This window comes from Erythrolamprus reginae, chromosome Z (assembly GCF_031021105.1).
Source record: "Erythrolamprus reginae isolate rEryReg1 chromosome Z, rEryReg1.hap1, whole genome shotgun sequence".
Taxonomy (NCBI): Eukaryota; Metazoa; Chordata; class Lepidosauria; order Squamata; family Dipsadidae; genus Erythrolamprus; species Erythrolamprus reginae.
In genome coordinates this window covers 134502591-134525354 of record NC_091963.1, presented here as the reverse complement: position 1 = coordinate 134525354, position 22764 = coordinate 134502591, and the positions used below count along the sequence as shown (strand labels likewise).

General features: G+C 45.3%; 1 protein-coding gene across 1 annotated transcript in view; it reads right to left on the bottom strand.

The window, feature by feature from the left end:
• Window positions 1–3093: 3093 nt before the first annotated feature.
• LOC139175865 (sacsin-like) overlaps window positions 3094–22764 on the bottom strand; it is a 37991-nt gene continuing 18320 nt past the window's right edge. Inside the window, exons 6-8 of the mRNA XM_070767211.1 lie at window positions 15745–17191; window positions 14563–14651; window positions 3094–14098 (exon numbers count right to left, since the gene is read on the bottom strand). Of these exons, the coding sequence (XP_070623312.1) occupies window positions 3354–14098; window positions 14563–14651; window positions 15745–17191 (12281 nt within the window). The 3' untranslated portion in view covers window positions 3094–3353. The remainder of the gene's footprint in view (window positions 14099–14562; window positions 14652–15744; window positions 17192–22764) is intronic.

The following is a 22764-nucleotide window of genomic DNA, read 5'->3' as shown; positions in this document are numbered from 1 at the left end:
GGAGGTGGTGTTTCCCATGGAGGGGAGCCTCATGGGAATCCCAGCAGTGCAAAAACGGGCGCTTCGCTGGCAACAGAAGTCCGGAGGCGGGGCATCCCATTGGCGGCGGCTTGGGTTTGTAAGGTGAAAATAGTTTGGAATAAGTTTGCAAAAATCTTAAACCCTGGGTTTGTATCTCAAAATGTTTGTATGACGAGGGGTTTGTAAGACGAGGTATCACTGTACAGTATTTTATCAATTAACAACTTTCATTAAAAACCCAATATATTTGCTAAGGTTATAAGGTTGCCTGAAATCATTTCATGTCAGCTTAGAATTTTGTTAAAAGTCCCTTTGGGGATGGTGCACAGGGATCTTTCAAAGTCAGTTTGAACCATTTAAATGTTGTGTGGACCAAAGCGACATTTCACTCACAACTCAAATTTCCCTAGATCATTGATGGTGAACCTATGGCACGGGTGCCACAGGTGGCACGTGGAACCATATCTGCTCGCATGCGAGCTGTTGCCCTAGCTCAGCTCCAGCATGTTCGCACTGGCCAGTTGATTTTTGGCTCCTTTGGCTTCTGGAGGGCCCCCAGGGGAATAGAAGAGGGTGTTTTTGCCCTCCCCAAGCTCCAGAGAAGTTTCTGGAGTCTGGGGAGTGTGAAAAAGTTGCAAAATGGGCTGTTTCTGGATTCTAAGGGGCCTCCAGGGAGGCATTGAATTATGGGTATGGGAACTCACGCAGGCGCGATAGTGTGTGTTCATGCATTTTTGGCATCCAAGGGAAAAAAGATTCACCATCACTGCCCTAAATACTGGGTATCTGATAGTAGATGAAACAGGAAGCCAGAAGCTGGCCACCATTATGTCCACATAGCCTAACATCATTATTAGTTGGAACATAATTTTGACTTTGTTGAATATCAAGAACATGAGTTTAGGAACACATATTTTCCCAGAGCAAGTAGAAGTGTTGAAACTTCACAATAACATGATCGGAAGTACAAATCCCTACATCATGCAAGGTAGTGTGATATGCAATCTTGAAGCTGTTGTTGCTATCAACACCACCTATTAAAGGACATTGTGTCAACAGCATAAACACAGTACCATAAAACAATTGAAATCGTTTCTGTTGCATCAGTTAGCAGACAATGACACTTGTGATGAGGGAAGGCTGCCCAAGAACCATTTAAATCCTTGGCCATGTGAAGTACTGATAGCTGGACAGAGATATCAAAAACACTTGCTCCTGGTCTGCAGCTAGGCTAAAACTCAGGCAACTTCTATTGTTCAGTGCCAGTGCAGGATGACAGCTACAATATACAGCCCTGCAGATGTTTATTTATTTATTTATAAAATTTATAGGCTGCCCATCTTACTTCAAGGTAACTTTGGACAGCTGTACTGTAATCCATTTGTTGTGTCTTTCGGTGAATAGCTTGATTTATTTTCACAATGTGGAATTGGTTATAGCTCAATTTAGGATTCTTTAAGACCAATCTTAATTGTACTGCACTAATTAACTGTACATTAAATAAAATAACTTGTACTGTTAAAAATTATGGTATTAATTTCCTTCTTCACTAAAAAGTAGAAATCTGGATTCTGTGTTTTTAATCTTATTCCAAAGTCCCAATTGCAAAACCATAATACAGTGGTACCTCTACTTAAGAACTTAATTTGTTCCTTGACCAGGTTCTTAAGTAGAAATGTTCTTAAGTAGAAGCAATTTTTCCCGTAGGAATCAATGTAAAAGCAAATAATGCGTGCAAACCCATTAGGAAAGAAATAAAAGCTCAGAATTTGGGTGGGAGGAGGAGGAAGAAGAGGAGGAGGAGAGTCACTGCCGAAGGAAGAAGGTGAGGTGAGGGGTATCAAAAAAATCCAAAACTTTTAAGGCTTTAAAAAAAAGAGGAACTTTGAGGCGGCGAGGAAGAACACATGCCACCAATATACCTGGGGCAAAGCTGCCTCCCATACACTGGCTGCTGCTGCTGCTGCTACCTGCTGCCTCTTCCTTCCCATGCTGAAGAGCTCCCCTCTCCTGTCACTCGTAGCTGGTGCCTTTCCTTCGCTGTGGTGACTCCTTGGCTGCCCAGAGCGAAGGGGAGCTTTTCTTTTATCTGGGCGCTGGCTGAGGTGTATTCCCTTCTCCATGTGCCCAGAGAAAGGAAAAAGCTTCGTTCGCTCTGGACTGCCACCAGAAGACTGACTTAAGACTGACTCTTAAGCACCACCAAAAGGCTCCCCTGGCAGCCCAGATGGCCGAGATTAAAGGGGAAATGGCAGGAAACTGGCTGGGCCTTCTTGCCGCTCTCAAATTTTCCAGGCTCGGGTTCTTAAGTAGAAAATGGTTCCCAAGTAGAGGCAAAAAAAATCTTGAACACTAAAAAGTAGAAATCTGGATTCTGTGTTTTTAATCACATTCCAAAGTCCCAATTGTAAGACATTTTGGTATTGCGAGTCCTCAACAACCGTTGAATAATTAGCAGTAACCAGTGGTGCACCACAGGGGTGGGGTTCTAACTTACCTTGCTGCTGATTTGCTTCGTCTCGTGCCACACAGCTGTGCATGTGCTTCACATTTCTTGCATACATGCAGTGCCAAAACCCAAGCTTCTACGCATGCACGAAGGCAAAAAACAGCTTCTGTGCATGCACAGAAGCCCAAAACAAAATGGCAGCACCTATGGTTTGGGGGCGTGGCCAGCCAGCCATCACTCCCAGTTTGGCGATTGAGGAGAAATTTCCTCTAACGGTTCTATAGAACTGGTCCGAACCAGGAACAATCCATCTCTGATGCACCACTGGAAAACTTAAAGGACCAAATGAGGGAGAAATCATGGGGGGGGGGAAATGTTTTGACATGAAAAATCAACACCAAATGGATGTCATATACTCATTTAGTCATGACAATTTCCATAAGCTCATCCATTGGTAAAAACACTGCCTCTTACTTCTAATTATTGGATACTGGGGTGAACTGGTGATTGACCTTATATAGAAGAACCAAATACAGTGATAAAGTGGAAATGAAACCTCTATCAAGGAACCTATGGCTATAATCATTTCCTTTACTCCCCCTCCATAAATACATAACCAATTATTTAATTAGTTAACAAAGCCAAGTTTATTAATGCAACTTATCAAAATACAAAAAAATTGAATGTCTGCAAATAAAAATATGCATACTGTTTTCATAGACACTATTTTATCATCTACAAAGAAAACAGGTTTTATGAGGCTATATTTTTCTAAAGAACAATCTTTCTCATTTTAAAACATCTATCTGCAAAATATCTTTACAGGTGCTGCTGCATTACATATACACTGGTCTCTCCCAGCTTTTAATATTCCCAGGTTTATTTAAAGGCCGAGCCAACTCTTTACCATGTTTAAGATCTCCCAAGCTAACAGTAGCACATCCTGCTCTTTGCAGGCATAAAAGGCCTCATGAGGAATGGTAGGTAAAGTGTGATATTTGGGGTACTGTGTTAACTTGTCATCCACGCCGTGATCCCTGAGCACCGCTATCTGCTCGGGGAGCTTCGCCAGCTCACGATCATGCGATGCCACCTTGTCAGCCAGCTTTGCCAGAGAGAGATTCTTCTCGAAGCCACCTCCTTGGTTATACTCAACTGCTGTCAGAGTCTTCTCCATAGCCCGGAAAACCATATAAAGCAGCCACTCAGTGCTGCCATTTCCAGCACTGCTGGCTGCTACCTGCAGATCACATTCTGCTTGCCGGAGCCAACGCTTTGCCTCTAGGAAACAGTGCTTTGGTTGTGGTCTTGAAGAGTTTGGTCCACATTGATGGGAAGACCAGAAATTATAACTGCTGTATCCTCCCCCTCCTCCACCACCACCTCCTCCACCACCACCTCCTCCTCTTCTGGTAAATTCATAGCGCTTCTGTCGATGTTGATGTGCTTGCTGATCCCATTCACTCCAGCAATCTGAGAAGTTTCTGCGATGGGAGTTGCTACTTTTGCATCCCCCATTGGAGCCATTGGACCAAATTCCCCTTTCCTTCTCCTTGATCTTTTCTTTAAGGTACTTGAAGAGTTCGTTAGCAGAATCTTCTTGGCCAAGATTTTTATCTGGGTGGTAGCAAAGATACAATCTTCTAATGGCCTTCCCCTTCTCCTCTTCTGAAAGTCTCCAAACTTGAGCTAGGCACTCATCTATCTCTTTCTTGACCTCACTCAGTGGCCTCTGGTGCCAGTACTCATTCTTATCTGGTCTTACCATTTGGGCAGCATCAGGGGAATCTGCTCGCAGCATTAGCATTTTATTTGAATGGGAGACTGGCTTATTTCTCTTAAAATGGTACAAGTCATAAGCAGTCACTTCTTCTTGCCGACCTCCTCCCAAGTCAATGAGGTATGTGCGTACTTCACCAGCACCATTCTTCTGTGACTCAAGTACTTCAAGGACAATAGCATACAGGTAATGCTCTTTGGGTGGGGGAGAACCCAGATAGCCCACATAATCTCCCTTTTTAAAGGTATGCAGAATGCTCATATCCAGACTGTCGTACCATTCCTCAGGGATGTCTTCTCCTGGAGGAGGAAGGTCATAAGCATTTTTGTTTTCCTGCTGATACAGGGGCACACTGCAACTCTCTAGGACTGCAGCAATATTTTTAGGTTCCTGGCAAACTAAAATCTCCATGAGAATCCCCATAGTTTCTGGAAGAAGTCTTCCTCCTAAAAGCTTATTAATTTCTCTACCTAAAACTGAGAAAAAATGTACTCCTTCTCGCAGACCCAGGTATTCCTGGTGAGCAAGGTAAATTTTTGTCTTGTCATCTGACATCATTGCAACATGCACTGTCTTGACGCGCTGAGTTCCCTTTAAAAGTTGCAAGTTGTAGACCTTTACAGCACAGATCTTTTCACAGCACACCACTTCTAGCTGATCTGGAGAGAAGAGTCCATCCTTCATACCTTCAATCTCACCTGTTTTACTCTGCCATTTCAGTAGTGCAATCAGCGCATTCTGGAATTCAAGAGAAACCAGGAGTTCTCGGAGATTGTTCCGAAACTCACAATGTTCCTGATAGATGCACAATTTCAGAGAAGACTCCTCTAGCTGTTCTTCAACAATGTTATCAAAATACCTGGGGCGCAGGTTTTTAGGTAGGAAGCACAGAAGTTTCCACTGCTCATACTTGTCTCGTGATAAGTAACATACAGAGAGATCTACCAGAAAGTGAAATGTTTCTTTCAAAGCGAGGGGTTCTCGGCCAGATTGGTAGAAACTAAATACTAAAGTATTTGATGGATATAATTTCCCATCAATGCAGGGGAGATAAATTTCTTGCAGCTTTGAGAAATCTATTGGCTTTTTTGCTTCTTTCAGGAGCTGGAAGAGAAACTGAGTAGCCCTGCACATTGCTTTAATAAGATTGGGTTGTAGTTGTGTCCTTTCCGTAGTCTCTTCTTGGATCCTGGCCAGAACACTGGCATAATGATAGATGGTTGCCTCAGTTTGCACTCCAAACTTCTCAAAGACATCTATATAAGCCCCTAACTTGTATGGCAGCTTGTAGAGGTATGGTCGAAAGTCATCTGATTGCTGCAAGTTGACGACAACATTTTCTGCCTCAGTTACTTCATTATCCTCTGTCAGCATCACAGGAAGTCCTCTAAGGGAATTCACATCTATTTCTTCCTGTTCTGATAGGAATGTGTACATGAGTTTCAGAACTTCTGCCCGAGTCTTCTTATTTTCTGGGGTATCACAGGTCCCTTGACAAACATTGCTCAAATTTTTCAACACCACTTCAGTAGGTAATGTGCATATCACACCAAGTTTTTGTAAAACAGTCTTTTCTTCTTTCCCTATATAATAGCCACTAAAAGAGAAACCAGCTGCTGAAGTCCAAAAGAGTCGAACATTTTCTAAACAATACAAAGAACCTTGGGGTGCCACTGGAGCTTTGCAAGGAGCGTATGGCAAATGAAGGCTACACAGTTTATCATCAATGAAACGTGGTACAAGGAAACGGATCTTGGATATTTTTGCCAGGAAGGAATCAGACAGATCATCTTTTGCTGTGGACAACAGGTATTCCAAAAGTGTTTTACTTTTTTCTCGGACCGAATTGGCACCGTTGCGGAATGCCTCTTGTTCAACCTTAGAGGCACATGTCAAAAAATCTTCCTCAGAAATTACCGTCTGCAAGCCCAGGTCCAATAAAAATTCTTTCAGTTCCCACCTATTGATTGGAGACATTGAATCATAGAATCTCTTTGGTACAAATCGAGCGCCTAATCCCAACACTTGAAAAATGACACTATCCTCATAGAAGTACGATACAGGACACAGTACATTCTCCTCATCCCGAATGAAGGCAAAAGACTTGAATGTTGACACCACAGCTGCTTTCTGAGTCTTGTAGTCCTCATGATACTCTGATTTGATGCTGAACAGCAACTTCAAAGCTTCCAGTACTTGGGCCTCAGGAAGTTTGGGCACCCTAGGCAAAAGCCACATAAACTGTTGAAAATCATTCATTTCTCCAATACCTAAGTATTCACTCATTTTTGTGTTGTAAAAGGTGTCCTTCAGAAAAACAGTCCCTGCGTCCATTTCATAAAATTTCATAAAGCTCTCGCAGACCTTTGTATTTTTGGACACCAGGCGATAGATCTTATCATATGAAACTAGTGATACATATTTTCCTTGATGGGTCAGAAATACAGGCAAAGCTTTTAGTTTCCTTAATAATGCTTGATTTTTCAACTTTTCCAGATCTTCACAGAGAAACTCTAAGAGGTAATGATAATCCCGTGGTTTGAGTTTATTCCAGAATAGGTTACTGTGGGTAGACAATTGTTCTAGCACTACTATAGGGTCTTTGATATTCAGCAGCTGTGGCTTGATGCAGTATACAGATAGATTTGGAGGCATCAGGGAGTGATCTAATTTGGCAAAACCCAGAATATGGAGAATTTTACAAACCTCGCTTTGGTCATTAGGCATCAATGTACCAAGGGATTCAAGAGGAATCAACTCACTGGAATCACAGACAGGGAGCAGAGTGCATTCTCTGAAGAGGGAAATGAAATGTGCAAATAACCGGTTCAGTTCTTCCTCATCCCACGACACACAGATTTGATTTTCAAAGAAGTTCCACACTTCCCTTAACCAGCTCCTCCGCTGTTTGCTATCATTTCCCCAGCTATCGAGTGTCAGCATCTCCTGGATGTAAGCCACGGATTCACCTAGAGTAAATTTCTTCAGGAACCCCATTTTTAATAGATGCTCATTTACACTGTATTTTGTAATGGCGGAAAAGCGGTGCTGATGATGCGGGAAAAACTGAACAGCACCGACATTCTGATAAACAGGCTCTTGCTGGCTGAAACATCTCAACACATCATCATTGGTCAGCAGTAATGGAAGTCCTTCCACGCAACTCACATCAGCAGAGGTCAATCTCCTTAGAGAAAAGGTTAGGAGAGCAAAGTAATTGGAATGATTCTTTAGAGGAGTTTGATTTAAGGAGCAGGGTAAGAAGTTAAGCAGACATTTCAAAAAACAGCAGAGGGAAGAAGAATTGAGAGTCGGCACGTCAATTTCTGCCATGACAAATTGCTTATGCATCTCTTGTAGCTGTTCAAAAGCAGGGACCAAGTTCATACCCAGCTCCTGTAGAGTGCGCTCAAAAAGTAAATCCTCTATTTCATTCTCCAGGAAATAGGGGTCATCTTCTTTGGGTGCCCTCCAACTCACAATTATTGTTTCAATTCTATTTGCATTTTGGTAATCAACATTTTTCCGATAGACTGGCAACAATGGAAGCTGGTCTCTGTGCATCAGTTTATACAATTGGATCACCAGCTGCTGCCAAACAGGGGTTACATCTTTGGTCACAATTGGGACATATTGCAAATACTTGTTAGCAAGATGATCACGACATTTCTGCAGCGTGTAGAATTTCAATGGCTTACTCTCCAGTGTCTGGCACAGGTTTTTAAGTAACTGGCCGTATAGAGGGGCCAGCAGAAACTGCATGAGTAACCTATTCCAGGTTAAACTGACATCCCCTTCACTGCGGTCCTTCCGCAAGTCACGCCGAGCCGAATTGACAGCAAAGTTCCCATTGACATGGATGGGAAGTCCTGTCTTTCCTGGCAGAGGCAATGTGCAGAAAGCCCTTCCACATGCTTCCTTATTAAGACAAGCAGCCACACCACCATAGGGCAGTAGCATGCCCTCTATGGTCTCTGTGCTGTCCATTCCAATTTGCCTTCCGACCCACCAGGTGCTGGGATCACAAGAGAGATTAGTGCTGACCTTCATTTTGTAGAATATGGTTACTGGCTCGCTCATCTCCAGGCCTCCTGCTGCAGCTGCTTGTTGCAGCCGTTTCCGGTACTCGAGCCTCTCGGGCTCCCCTCCTTCAGTTTCAACCCTCAGCAACTCTATGGGCGTCCTGTGCCCCTCATCCATAACAGAGAAAACTACAGTGCGAATCTGATTGAGGAACATCATGAGGCATTCTGCATCTTCTATGAGAGCCTCCAGCATATTCTCCATATCTGCCTTGGACACCGAATTCTGGCAAATGGGAGAGCAGGCCGCCCCGTCAGTACGCAGTGGCAACCGGAAAATTGTGCCCTGTTCCAACTCAAATACATCAGGTAAAAAAGTCTCATAAACATCCGAAAAGGCATTCCTGAAATCTTTGGTGAGGTTGTACTGTTGACCAGCTGAGATCTCATTGGATTCTTTGAGGTAACGCAACGTGGGGTCAAAGACACAGAGTGTTCTGTCTCCTGTGACAAACGCAGGGCAGTCGGTCAAATGGAAAACAGTGTTGAACCCCAGACCGTATTTTCCTATGGCGTCTCGCTTTCCTCTTTTGCCACCATAACCTAAGCGCTGGATCCCTTCAATATCGCTCATTTGGAAGGTCCGGTTGTTATAGATGCAGAGGGCTGGGCCTTGAAGGGATTTCCACTCATCACTAAAGACACGCTCTGCTGGATGCGACCGACGATCCCAAAGGAAATGGATGACGCTCGCACCAGCATCGTCAGCATTCTGCACCAGCTCCTTCAGCACATCCTGCGAAGAGGAATACTCCTGGAGGATGTTAGACAAGCGGGTACACAGGTCTTCCTTAGCTCCAAAATCTGTACCCCAAGCAGAAAGATTCTGGATCCGCTGCATGGATAGGATACGGTGCTTTGTGGTCAACATGCCGCAGCACACAGCAATTTCTCGTGGAATCAGGCTGTGGCAGAACGGTGTTCCACTCTCGCGTGGGAGCCACGGAGTATCGTCAAAAAGCAGCTTAGGCAATTGTCGCAGGACTTTGTCCTTGTCTGGGAAAAACATTTTCTGGGACAAGTAAGAATCCAGTGGTTGATTTTCTGGCAAAATTTCGACAAGTCCTGCAGTGATCAGCCTAAGTACAGTACATAGCTGCTCTTCAGAAAGAGGCTGTCCAGCTGCATCCTCAGCCAGGGTTTCCAGGACAGAAGCATAATCCTCCCAGGTAAATATCTCACGCAGACCGATACACCTCCACAGGTCCTTCTGTTGCTGGTACTCCTCAGGCAATTTGAAGAGGTGTGGAGTAGCGTCAAAAGTCAGATTGTGAGCCACTTTACACACAGGCACAAAGCCAGAACTGACCAGGACGAAGGGGAACATCTGTGCCCTTCGCACCACCTCTACCCTACTTTGCTTGTTCTGTACTACATCATTCAGAAAAACATAACACCTTTGTACCATCTTAGCCAGCTTTTTCTTGGAGATAGCATTGGAACAAAATGATGCTCTCTCCAGTTGCTCTAGCACTGTACTTGCGGGTGGTTTGCGTTTCACTCCTAGGAATTCCATTATCTCCTCAGGGAGGTTGGAGCTTTTCCCAAGAGCTTCCTTGTCCAAGACTGGTTCAATCAAATGTACCAAAGGATACGCCTGGTGGTGATAAATCTCATTGGGACGGCAGATTTTACGCATATTTCCAGGAAGCACTGCTGGCAAAAAGGGAATATCTCTAAACAAAACCTGGGTAGTATTTCTGGAACTTTTCTGGAGATGCTCATCAAGGAGATGCAAAATACAGCAGACTCTCTGGCATGCTTTGTTGGGGTTCTGATGCCACAAAGCTTCCACAGTTCGGGCTCGGCTTATTAGTTCTTCCATTGTCACCCAGTCTTTGGTCATGCCAAGTTGTTCCAAGCGCAACAGCCTCTCCGGCTTCAGAAACTCTTCACCCATAGGAAAGCAGCCATCCTCAGGGCTATAGAGAGGTGAAACATAGCTCCGCGGGTGTACAAGTTCTTTAATAGTTTTCAGTGTTTCATTCGGAGTAGTAGGAATGCAAGGTAGGGATTTCAGGCACTCATTCACCCCGGCATCATTGATATCTAGGGCATGAAGAATCAGGGCATTACGATCAGGCACGGCAAGCTTAGCAAGATTGGGTAAAACAAGCTCCTGAAGGAACCGTGCCCAGTTGTAAGTGTTTAGCATTGAGCAGTTTCTTGAGATGTAGGTTTTGAAGCCGAATTTAACTTTCTCTGGAAGAGAAACTGCAATCTGTGGTTCTGGTAAGAGTAACGAGAAGGCTCTGACTGCTATAGAACTCAGTTGCGTCTCACAAATGATATCGTCATCCAAGGTGCAAGCATGCTTGAGCGGGCACCATTTTTGTCCATCAGAAAAGAGGACTGGCTGCTCCCCATTGACTCCATCGATTAGTGCTTGATAGAAGGCTTTGGCTGCTTCAGTGAAAGGATACTTGACACTGTATGCGTCAGGCCAAAATTCATAATACTTATAGTCCTCCAGCAGTTCTTGTTGGTGCATGTCTCGGAGCCGAGTTAATGCCCCAAGCCAAGCAGCTGTCACCGAATCTCGTAGCAGTGCTATGTTCCACTGGCCCTTTTCTGTACTTTCCCAGAGTCCTTTGCGATTGCTGCACACGGCAAAGGGGGCTGTGAGATGCAGTGGGAGGCCTGATTCAATAGGAAGAGGTAAGAAGCAAAAGACACGGCCTTTGAAACCACTTATATCTGGGAGCCATCGTCCAACGGTGGTACTAGGCCGGAGTGGCAAGGCTACCCTAGCAGAAGGAGGCATGAAATGAATACCTTTTTTCCTTTCCTTTCTGAATAGTGTCTTGGCTTCTCCATCAGCTGAGCACGAATGAAGCAGGAAATGGTGGATATCCATAGCTGACTGCCACGTTGTTCTCAATCGTATAAGGGGAAAGCCCATTTCATCCAGTACTTCTCTGCTTACTGTCGCCAGTGGCTGCACAACCTCTGGAGAAATGGAACCATGTGCAAGGCAGGAGAGGGAGACCTCATGTACATTGTGTAGGAAAATCAGCAGGTACTGGGACATCTCCTGGAAACCAGTTTCTAATCGTTCAATCCGGCTGGATCCAAATGGTTCAGAGCAGATCTGAGATTCTTTGGCCCCCTGTTTGGTGCGGAAAGGCAAACGAATCAGAGTGCCTTGGTATTTCTCCCCAATTCGATATCCAAAGATCCCTCTGAAGGGCCGAAATTGCTCTGGAAACGAAGCGGCGACTGTAGAGGTTAAATTCAAACGGATGCCCGGTCGGGCTGAATCACGTATATGTTTTTGGAGATGGGTGACATTGGGATCAAAGATGAGGATGGTTTGACCGCTGAGAAGGAAAGGCACATCAGTCATGTGGTAGACAGTGCAGAAACCTAGGCCAAAGCGACCGATCTTGTTCTCCTGGTGCTCCTTGGTGGCTGCACCTAGTCGGGTAATGTTGGAGAAATCTGCCTCGGTAAACAACGCATCGTTGTAGGCCCAAAGGGCTGGGCCTTGGCAAGCAGCCATGCCAGGATCCAGAAGTCCTTCAGTAGTGTCATGCTGCCGGTAGTCTATTAAGAAGCGGCAATTCTGAGCACCAGCATCTTCGGCATTTTGCAGCAGTTCTTGGAACACGTCAGCATCCTGGCTGTACTCCCGAAGGACGTTACGGATCCGGACAGTGATGGCCTCTGAAGGCCCCCAGGCCTCAAACAGTTCTAAGCCTGACAACTTGGTACTCAGCATCTCCACCCCAAAGAAAGCAGCTGTGGCAAGAGAAACATCTTCATGCACCAAAATGGGTAGGTCTCCACCCAAATCGGCAAGACGGGCCCAATCCATGTCACAATACAGTGCTGAACTGGCAGGGCGAAGAGCAAAGCCAAACAAACCTTTGATTTGCACCGGTATAAGCATTTCTTCTCCCCCGTGGTAACTTTGATTGCGAAGCCAGTCCAAGGCAGTGATGAAGAGGAGCAATTCAGCCTGTGTACCTCCTTTTCGTCTGGCATTGACTTGTTGTGCTAACTCATGAAGAGCCTGATCTACATCTTCCTCGCTGGGTAACTGCCGGACACCCCATTTTGCAAAAAGCTGCCTGTATTTTTGGAAAGCCGGAGGAACTCGTGGCATCAGGAGTCCAAAGTCCAAATCGTTAGGAAAGGACAGTACCATGTCTTCTGGCCGGGAGAAGCCGTTCCCATTCCACACCGAAGGGCATGCAGGCGGAGACTGGAAATCAAGGAGATGCTGTTGCATGTGTTGATAGATGCTGCACAATTTTGCAGTTTCCAGGTGAGTCTCTTTAGAGCAATGGGCTCGTACCAGGTGCGCTAAGTTTTCCATCACTTTTTCTGGAGGTGGTGAGTGTTCCAGGCCCAATTTTTCTGCAGCATGGGTCCAAAAGGCACTTGTGAGTCCCATGACCTGTCCTACCAGATCTGCATACTTCTCCGAGCGAATTGATTCAGGTGCTAGGAAGACTCCAGCTGGCCCATATTTAGTGGAATTGATGGTAGGGACCCAAGGCAGGGACCTCAGCTGCTTCAGCAACTTAGGAGACAAGTGCGACAGTAGAGGACTCTCGTTGCAAACCCGGATAAGGGCCTGGGATTTGGCCTTGGCAACTGCTGCTTTGCTTACATTCACTTCCCTAGCAGCTGCTATCATATCTGCTGGAGAAACAGCGCTAAGATCCGATTTCAGACCCAGCTTATGAAGAATTCGCAGCACTGCTTGCTCCTGAAAGGATCCTTGGGGAAAATGGCTGGGTTTTAATAAAGCCACCAGTGTTTTGTTCTCTGGGTCGTAGAGATCACAGGGACGGAGCAATTCTGTCGATCCGCAATCCACAAATGGAAGATCACAGCACAAAGCTTGTAGTTCTGGGCTCTGGCTAAAGAGCGTGTCTCCATTGTGCAACAACCACAACATGAATTGCTTGGTATCCTCAGCACGCTTAGCATAGGACCCCTTCTTCATTGCTCGGACACACAGCAGGCACAGGTCTGGCGTCCCCAGAAGCTTCCCGCGGATTTTGAAAAGCAAGCTTCGCTCGGCTTCGTTGCGACACATGAGTACAGGCTCTGGGGTCAAGAGATGTGTAGGCACTGGTGGAACCAAAGTTTTTTCTAAAGCCAAATACCCCTGCGCTGATACCAAGCCTGGCTGGGAAGGAGGAAGAAGAGAAGGCATCTTGAAGAACAGTGGCAAATCGATGAGGACTCCGATATCTTTTTGAGAAAACCAGGCAGCCGTAGAGAGGAAAGTGCTCAAACTTTCAATGTGGCAGTCCGACAGAAATGTCAGCTGTTTTTTTACTTCTGCAAGCCCCAGATGGACAAAAGCTTGCAGGACATTGCTAGGTGTGGGTTCTAGGACATATTCTTCCAGCTGGCGGTGGGACCAACTGGAGTCCCAGTTCTGGATCACGGTGCAGCCCAACACTTTCAAAATCCCAGCCACGGCATCTGGCAAACATTGTCCATTATGCCTCTGGAATATGAGGGTGGGTCGAGGCAAAAGCCGAGCCAATGGAATGCCATTGAGAGAACTGGACAGAGGAGTCAGTGGTATTATTGGGCATCCTTTGAAGGGATCCAGGTGAGAAGCACGTTGTGTTAGGAAAGTCCAGAAAGCAGAAAGCCATTCAAGGGGAGGTTCGTTGGGATGCTCGCTGGGCCTCCAAATAACAGGAACGGGTTTGTTGCTGACCCAATCTCTCGGGAGAGCTCTTGGAAGAAGCTTCTCAATGATGTCTCGATTCAAGGAGACCAGATTTTTGAATAACCCTAGAGAGACAAGAAAGAAACAAGGATCAAAGACCAATGTTTGTACATCTCTGTTGGGGGAATGTTTATGGAGATTCTCAGTCATCCAAGGCCACAGGCTGTCTCAAAGATGCTTTTTCAAAAGGCAAAAGGCTTTTTCAAAAGGCATGGACTTTGTTTCTTTCCTTGGAGAAGAAATTTTGCCCCTCCTTCAAGAAGTTGCATGAATTCTTGGCAATTTATGCTCATGCAACTTCAGAACATGGACTTTGGAAAGAGATTTGCAAAAGTAATTAAAACAATTGCACCCAACCATTCTAATGAGGTGTAACAATTACCTTGAGGAACATGAATGAGCGCCACAAATCAAGACACAAACCAAGACTACCATTGTTTTACCCATGGCTCTTTTTTTTCTGTTTACCAAGGTTATTCTCACATGTCTCACGTGTCTGAGATGCTCACATATGGTAAAGATAACTTACTTTTTTTAGCAATTGCTTGCAAATGTCTCAGCAACACAGGATTTAGATCTTCGGGAAGAAATTGATCGGCCAAACATGGCAAAAGTATTCTGCAAAACCAAGAGAAAAGTTCCATAAAGTATAAACTAACAAGAATGTCAAGAAAATGGGTCTTGCTATTTATATTTGTAATTTTTTGTAAATACTACATGGGCCCATCAAACATTAAGGCAATCTGGTTTATTTACCAAATTGACAAGGTAAATCCTTTATCTGCCACCACCCTGGATGATGTCTGTGACCCTGGATGTTATCTACCATCTTTTTCTAAACAAACAAGAGGATTTTCTATTTTGTACAAGCCAACTGACATTCTTACTTTTTAGGTATGATACTTGTTCTATCTGGGGCCTAGCAGTATACTTATAAATTAAAAAGTGACAGAGATTTCCATTTAAATTTCTTTGCCTACAATACAAGGTATTTTAGGAAAGCATATTCACTCAGACTTTTAAAGCGTGACATTTCTAAATGCATCTGTTGACACTGGGCTTCATATTAGTAACCTTGACTATCACTAAGTGTTTTTATTCTTGATGAATGTATTTTATTCTAAGTCTACTCCTCAACTACTCTGGAACTAATCAGTGAAGTTCCTTTCTTTATGGTTAAAGCACTTTGAATTTCTATTTTGACAGGAGTTCAAGTTCACAGAGTGGCCCTTCTCCGGGTCCCGTCAACTAAACAATGTCGGTTGGCGGGCCCCAGGGGAAGAGCCTTCTCTGTGGCGGCCCCGACTCTCTGGAACCAAGTCCCCCCAGAGATTAGAACCGCCCCTACTCTCCCTGCCTTCCGTAAACTCCTTAAAACCCACTTTTGCCATCAGGCATGGGGGAACTAAAACACCTCCCCCGGGCATGTACAATTTATGCATGGTATGTTTGTGTGTGTGTGTGTTAGTATATTGGGGTTCTTTTAAAAAAAATTTAAATATTAAAATTTATTTGGATTTGTTACGATTTGTTGTGTCTTGTTGTGAGCCGCCCCGAGTCTGCGGAGAGGGGCGGCATACAAATCTGAATAATAAAATAAATAAATAATAAAAATAAAAGTCTGACTTGAGGTGCAGCGTGCTGTAGTAGGAAGAAATTAAGACTATTGGGGTGGGAGGGAGGGATGGAGGGATGGAGGGAGGCTGCTCACCTGGGGAAGTCAGGAGTCTCAACTAATACATCCTCTCCAGCTTTTCCAAAGCGGGTGTAGTGCCCATTGGCTGTTGGAAGTAGGGGCAGATCCTCCAGTTCCAGGTAACATCCATCTTCAACCAGATATTCCAGCAACAACTCTTTCTCAGACTCTGTGAGACCATCCCAGATTTTGGTAGCCTGTTTCAGAGCCCCTCCCACAAACTTGGCTGTGGCCTCCTGAACTACTGCCCCATCTTTTGCCCCCAGTACCAAGGCTTGACGCACATGAGGCGGGGCAACTGCCAGTGGTGATCCTGCCAGAAGGAGGGCCTTCTCCAGCACCATGCCTATAGGCTTCTCCAAGACGGTCTTTGGCAAAAGGATGGCTTCGGAAGGGTGGAGCAAGCGAAGGTCCTCCTCTCCAGCCCTCACCAGGAGTTTCATGTTCCTTAACCTCTGGCATATTTCTGTTACTAACGGCTTGTACCGGAGTTGTTGGCTATGACTTGGATCTGGCCATGCCTCATATGGGTCACCAGGGCAGGAGGAGGCCAGCACAACCATTTGGCAGTAAGCGACAGGCAGCATCTCCTCCATCAGTATGTGGTTCCAGCGGCCCTCTGCCCCCCGGGCCTGGGACCCCTCCTCAGACCACTGCACATGTCTCCTGTCATCCGTGAGTTGAAAAGGAGCACTGACGTGCAGTGGCAATCCAGTGACATTTTCCTCAGTGGCTGGGAGAGGCAAGACACAGCTAAGGCGCCCAGCGCATCTCTTTTGCAGACAGTAGGCCAAGGATAACGCTGGTGTGGACCTCACCTTCTCAGCCAGGTCCCACAGGGCATCTTCTTTGGCTTCTGCTGACAGTATGAGCCACTCACAGCTGGTGGCTTTAGTAATCCCAGTACCTTCTAAAGCAAGTGTTTTGATGCAGGCATCGGTCTCCAATGTGGCGCCAAGGCTGTAATCAGCCAATATTTCCGAGATGCTTCTACTGTTACCATGGTTCAGAGATGCTTTGGTTGGTTTTGGCATGTCTTGATTAGCTTTTGACTCACAATACGGACGAGTTGAGATATCAGCCTTTAACAGCTCACAGATAGTACCGTCAGACTCAACAAAGCCCAGGGTCAGTTTCTGGATGTTCCTGAGAAAGAGCAAGCTAATGGGAGCATCGTTTAAGAACAAGTGCAGTAGTTCCTGCACCCGCTGTGGGCTGTAGATGTTGTCTGAGATTTTGGAAGGGCTCTGCCGAATAGGGAAGCGAAAGAGGGTGCCAGGGAAGTAGCCCTCAGTGGATGGACAAGGTTTCCCAAGGGATTCCAGTGCTGCCCAGAATGGCTGGAATTGATCAGATGCCTCCTCCCATTCCTCTATACTCCACAGCTGACCTCCTTCCTCCAAAGCCGTTTGCTGTGTGTCCAGCACTCCCAAAAACTCCCCAGAGAGAATTGATGGAAAATCTGAAGGATTGAGAAGGAAAGAAATTTAACTTCAGAAGCACGAGACAAACTTCATTTATTTCTTTATTTGTTTTGTCCACTACGTATATATAAATGATAAAAATATCATTTATATACATGATACTAGTAAAAGAGAAACATTAGGACAGGGGATGGAAGGCACAATAGTACACTTATGCACGCCCCTTACTGACCCCTTAGGAATTGGGACAGGTCAACCGTGGATAGTCTAAGAGTAAAGTTTTGGACGTTAGGTGATGATACTACAGAGTCAGGTAGTGAGTTCCATGCATCAACCACTCGGTTACTAAAGTCGTATTTCCTGCGGTTTACTTTAAGTTTGTATCCTTTATGTTACTTTCCTTCTTTCTAATTTCAGTCCTTATTACTCAGTAGTTGTCACTGTCTTACTTTATTTTAGTCCTTATTAGTGTTGTACCTGATTAATACTTGGACCACCAGGAAATATTAACGTTGTAGACCAGATAACCAGGCAATATGTACCCCAAGAGCAGAAAAGGGATTGTGATGAGACAAAACTGTGTTAAACGAATTTGAAAATGGCAGGGAATAGAAAAGATCAATCATCATTGAATTGTGGTCAAGCAAAGAGCAAATGCATTAGCAAATTTCATTCTATAGCCATGTCGCAAACATGTTTCACCAAGAGGCAACTTTTTTCTTTGAAGATGTTTCACTTCTCATTTATTTATTTATTTATTTATTATTTAGATTTGTATGCCGCCCCTCTCCGCAGACTCGGGGCGGCTCACAACAAGATACAACAAATCATGACAAATCCAAATAAATTTAAAATATTTAAAAATATTTAAAAAGAACCCCGTTTACTAACAAACACACACACAAACATACCATGTATAAATTGTACGTGCCCGGGGGAGGTGTTTCAGTTCCCCCACGCCTGACGGCAGAGGTGGGTTTTAAGGAGTTTACGGAAGGCAGGGAGAGTAGGGGCAGTTCTAATCTCTGGGGGGAGTTGGTTCCAGAGAGTCGGGGCCGCCACAGAGAAGGCTCTTCCCCTGGGGCCTGCCAACCGACATTGTTTAGTTGATGGGACCCGGAGAAGGCCCACTCTGTGGGACCTAATCGGTCGCTGGGATTCGTGCGGCAGAAGGCGGTCTCGGAGATATTCTGATCCAGTGCCATGAAGGGCTTTAAAGGTCATAACCAACACTTTGAATTGTGACCGGAAATTGATCGGCAACCAATGCAGACTGCGGAGTGATGATGAAACATGGGCATACCTGGGGAAGCCCATGACTGCTCTCGCAGCTGCATTCTGCACGATCTGAAGTTTCCGAACACTTTTCAAAGTAGCCCCATGTAGAGAGCGTTACAGTAGTCGAGCCTGGAGGTGATGAGGGCATGAGTGACTGTGAGCAATGAGTCCCGGTCCAGATAGGGCCGCAATTGGTGCACCAGGCGAACCTGGGCAAACGCCCCCCAGAAGCTTCTTCAGTTCTCTTCTTGAATCAGAAAGTGAAACATCTTCAAAGAAAAACCACGAAGTTCAGTTGCCTCTCGAAAAAACACCCTTGGGACAACCATGATGAGAATCTCCATAAACATTTAGCTACACGTTCTACAGCTGTGTTTCTCAACCTTGGCAATTTTAAGATGTGTTGACTTCAACCCCCAGAATTCTGGGAATTGAAACCCACACATCTTAAATTTGTCAAAATTGAGCAACCATGTTTAAGAGTGTCTTTGCTTTACTGGATGCCCATATAGCACATTAGATTCTTCTTACAGTCATTCCTTTGGGCTAAATCAAACCAGGCAAATCACATTAAAGCTTAATGCCCAACACAAACCTTATTGCACTAAACCAGAGGTATTACATTCGTAGTAAGCTACAATTGGCTGGATTTACCCAAATCAATGATAATCTGTAGTTTTAAATCAGGCAGATAGTGTGGTTTGCTTGATGTTAACTTATAGTTAAGGCAATGTATGAAGCTAAGCATTAGAAGATACTTTTAACGACTTCCGGTTTCTCCTTTGGCAAATTGGAAGCTGAGACCGCGGTCTTCATGAGATGTTTTGAACGCTCCACACCTGAGGGTCCATACAGGGGGCAAGGCAAAGGGGGACCACCAGGAGGGTGGAGAGGAGCCCCATTTTCCCTCCCCAAGCTGGCAATCCCCTAGCCAATGGTGTGGAGCTGCGGCAGCAAATATGGCTGCCACAAAGGTAAAGGAGAATCAGAATTAACAAGACAGAGCAGGAGGAAAAGTGAGCAGGAGTAAAAGCAATCTGGGATGAAAAAAGACTGTTTGCTTTTTAAAACAACCCCAAAAATACAAGGGGGAGAAATGGGGAAGCTAAAGAATAGCAGGCGGGTAAAGGATGCGAAAATAGTGAAGAAAAATATTTGGGAAATAGGAAAAAAACAAAGTCTTTCTTGGAAGATTTAAAAGAAGATGTGGTTTTTGAACGATTACCCTATTTTAAAGAAAAAAATTGATACTTGAACTGGAAGTTGGCTCTGCCTTACTATAAATTGACTATTACCTATACTGGATTTATAAACATAAAATAATGAAGAGGATTTTCTGATTTGAAGCATGAGTGCCATTTTTTTTATGGGGGGAGTGGGTGTAACTCTTGGAACTTTTCCCTTTGTTGGACAAATAACGTGGATTAAACTTTGTTGTAAAAATGATGCCAAATGTAAATAAACATGTGGAAAACATACTCCAGGATACTAAGATTATTGTAAATAAGCTGTATGTGGGACCGAAAGAAATGCTTGAGTTATGGATCATATAGAACTAAAACTGGAAAATATAATGAAAAAATAACAAATGCAGTTCAGACAAATGAGGAAAATATGGAGAACTTTGAAAGATTGAAAGAAACAGAGGAATCAAAAAACAAGCAACAAGAAAGAAAATACAACAAAGAGATAATTGAAGGACAAAAGGAGAAAAAGATAGCAAAGCAGAAGGAGATCTCTGATAAGGGAAAGATAAGGAAGAAAAAGAAAGCTAGAAGGGGAAAGAAAGAAAAAACTATAAAAAAATAAAAGCAATATTTGACAAGGGAAAGATAAGGGGGGAAAAGCTACCAGGAGAAAGAAAGAAAGAAAGAAAGAAAGAAAGAAAGAAAGAAAGAAAGAAAGAAAGAAAGAAAGAAAGAAAGAAAGAAAGAAAGAAAGAATAAAAGCATTATTTGACAACATAAAGGGAAAAAGAGAGGAGAGAAAGACAGACAAAAACAAAAAAAGGAAGTTAAAGGTAGAAATGAGAGTGCTAAACGAAATATAGGAAAGGCAACCAAAAACCAAAAAGATAGGATTAAAATTTAAAGCAGGGTGAAAGAGAAGGGATAAAAGAAAAATCAAATTTAATTAGTACTAATATTTTTGAATGTAAGTCTGATAATAGAAAATATGAAGACTGAAAATATCTAACTTTTAAATATGTTTTTATGGGGGGAAAAGGAAAGTAATATTTTTGAATATAAGTTTAATGATAGAAGAATCATGTAGAAACATATATATGTGTTGGGATATAAGAGATAAAAATTAGTGTTCATATGTATGTTTGATTAATTTACTAGTTTTATATAAGTATGAAAAAATTGTTCATTGTAACTAGGATAAAATTTATGTATGAATAACATAGAAATAAAGTTATAAAATAACATAAGAAAAGATGAAAATTGAAAAATACAAGAAAATATAGACATTGAAATATGTAATTTTGAAATATATTTTGTATGGAAAAAATAATGATGTGGAAAAGAGGATAAAGAAATTATAAAATGTTCAGGAAATAACTGAAGTGAAAAATATTAATATAAATATATATATAAATTGGGAAATGACCACATCTTTGATTGCTGGAATTAAAATAGGGATAAAATAAGAGAGGGAGAGAGTAAAGACAGATATTAACAAGAAAAGAAATGTAAGAGATGTAATGAAAATGAAATGAACATGGATTGTAATTATTTTAAAAACAATTTTTTTGTTAAGAATATCATATGAATATACAGTGGTACCTCAAGATACGAACCCCTCGTCTTACGAACAACTCGTGATACGAATCCGGGGTTCAGGAAAAATTTGCCTCTTCCTACGAACTTTTTTCGTGTTACGAACGCCAAACCCGAACTTCCGGGTTCAGCATTCGGAGGCTGCTGGAAAGCCGCCCGGCTGTTTTAAAAGGTGACAGCCAGCGGCGGGGCTTCTTTCCGGGTTCGGGAGGCCACTTTGGGGTTTTGTCTGGGAGAGAGGGCAGGAGGTCCGGCGCTGGGGGAGGGAGTCAGGAAGGTCCTCCTGCTCTCCCCCCCCCAGCGAAAAACACAGAGACGGTCTGACAGGCAGGGAAGAGCAGCCTGGAGCAAAGGGAGTCTGAAACCGCCGGCGGCTTCAGCTTCCCATTGCTCCGCGGGCGGCGGCTGACAGCCTTTGTATATTTGGCTGGGGGGGGGAGCAGGAGGCGCAGGATCGACGGGCGTGGGGCGAGGCAGCAGGTCTGCATCCTGGGCGGGCGGCGGGCGAGGAGGCGCGGCCGAGCGGGCCAGCGAGGGTGCATCCAACTTGAGGGGCTGGCGGGAGGAAAGGGAATGCCACGGGGCTGGGCTCGCCTCCCCCCTCGGCTCCCCCCCCTTACCAGCCTCGCCGCGGAAGGCTCCATTCTGTTCCCTGAATGGAGACCGCCGGCCGCTCAAACGGGTAAGGGGGGGAGCAGAGGGGGGAGCCGAGCCCAGCCCCGTGGCATTCGCTTTCCTCCCACCCGCAGCCGACTGACCGTGGGCTCCTTCCCGACCTCGGAGAGCTTCCTGGTTTTCGTGAGCTTTCATGCCCTGGAAGCTCTCCGAGGTTGCGAAGGAGCCCACGATCAGTCTCGGCTGCGGGCGGGAGGAAAGCGAATGCCACGGGGCTGGGCTCGGCTTCCCCCTCGGCTCCACCCCTTACCAGCCCCGCCGCGGAAGGCTCCATTCTGTTCCCTGAATGGAGACCGCCGGCCGCTCAATCAGGCCGGCAGGGAACAGAATGGAGCGTTCCGCGGCGGGGCTGGTAAGGGGGGGAGCCGAGGGGGGAGCCGAGCCCAGCCCCGTGGCATTCGCTTTCCTCCCGCCCGCAGCCGAGACTGATCGTGGGCTCCTTCCCGACCTCGGAGAGCTTCCTGGTTTTTGTGAGCTTTCATGCCCTGGAAGCTCTCCGAGGTTGCGAAGGAGCCCACGCTGGGCTCGGCTTCCCCCTCGGCTCCCCCTCTTACCAGCCCCGCCGCGGAAGGCTCCATTCTGTTCCCTGAATGGAGACCGCCGGCCGCTCAATCAGGCCGGCAGGGAACAGAATGGAGCGTTCCGCGGCGGGGCTGGTAAGGGGGGGAGCCGAGGGGGGAGCCGAGCCCAGCCCCGTGGCATTCGCTTTCCTCCCGCCCACAGCCAAGACTGATCGTGGGCTCCTTCCCGACCTCGGAGAGCTTCCTGGTTTTCATGAGCTTTCATGCCCTGGAAGCTCTCCGAGGTTGCGAAGGAGCCCACGGTCAGTCGGCTGCGGGCGGGAGGAAAGCGAATCCCCCGTGGGCTCCGTTACA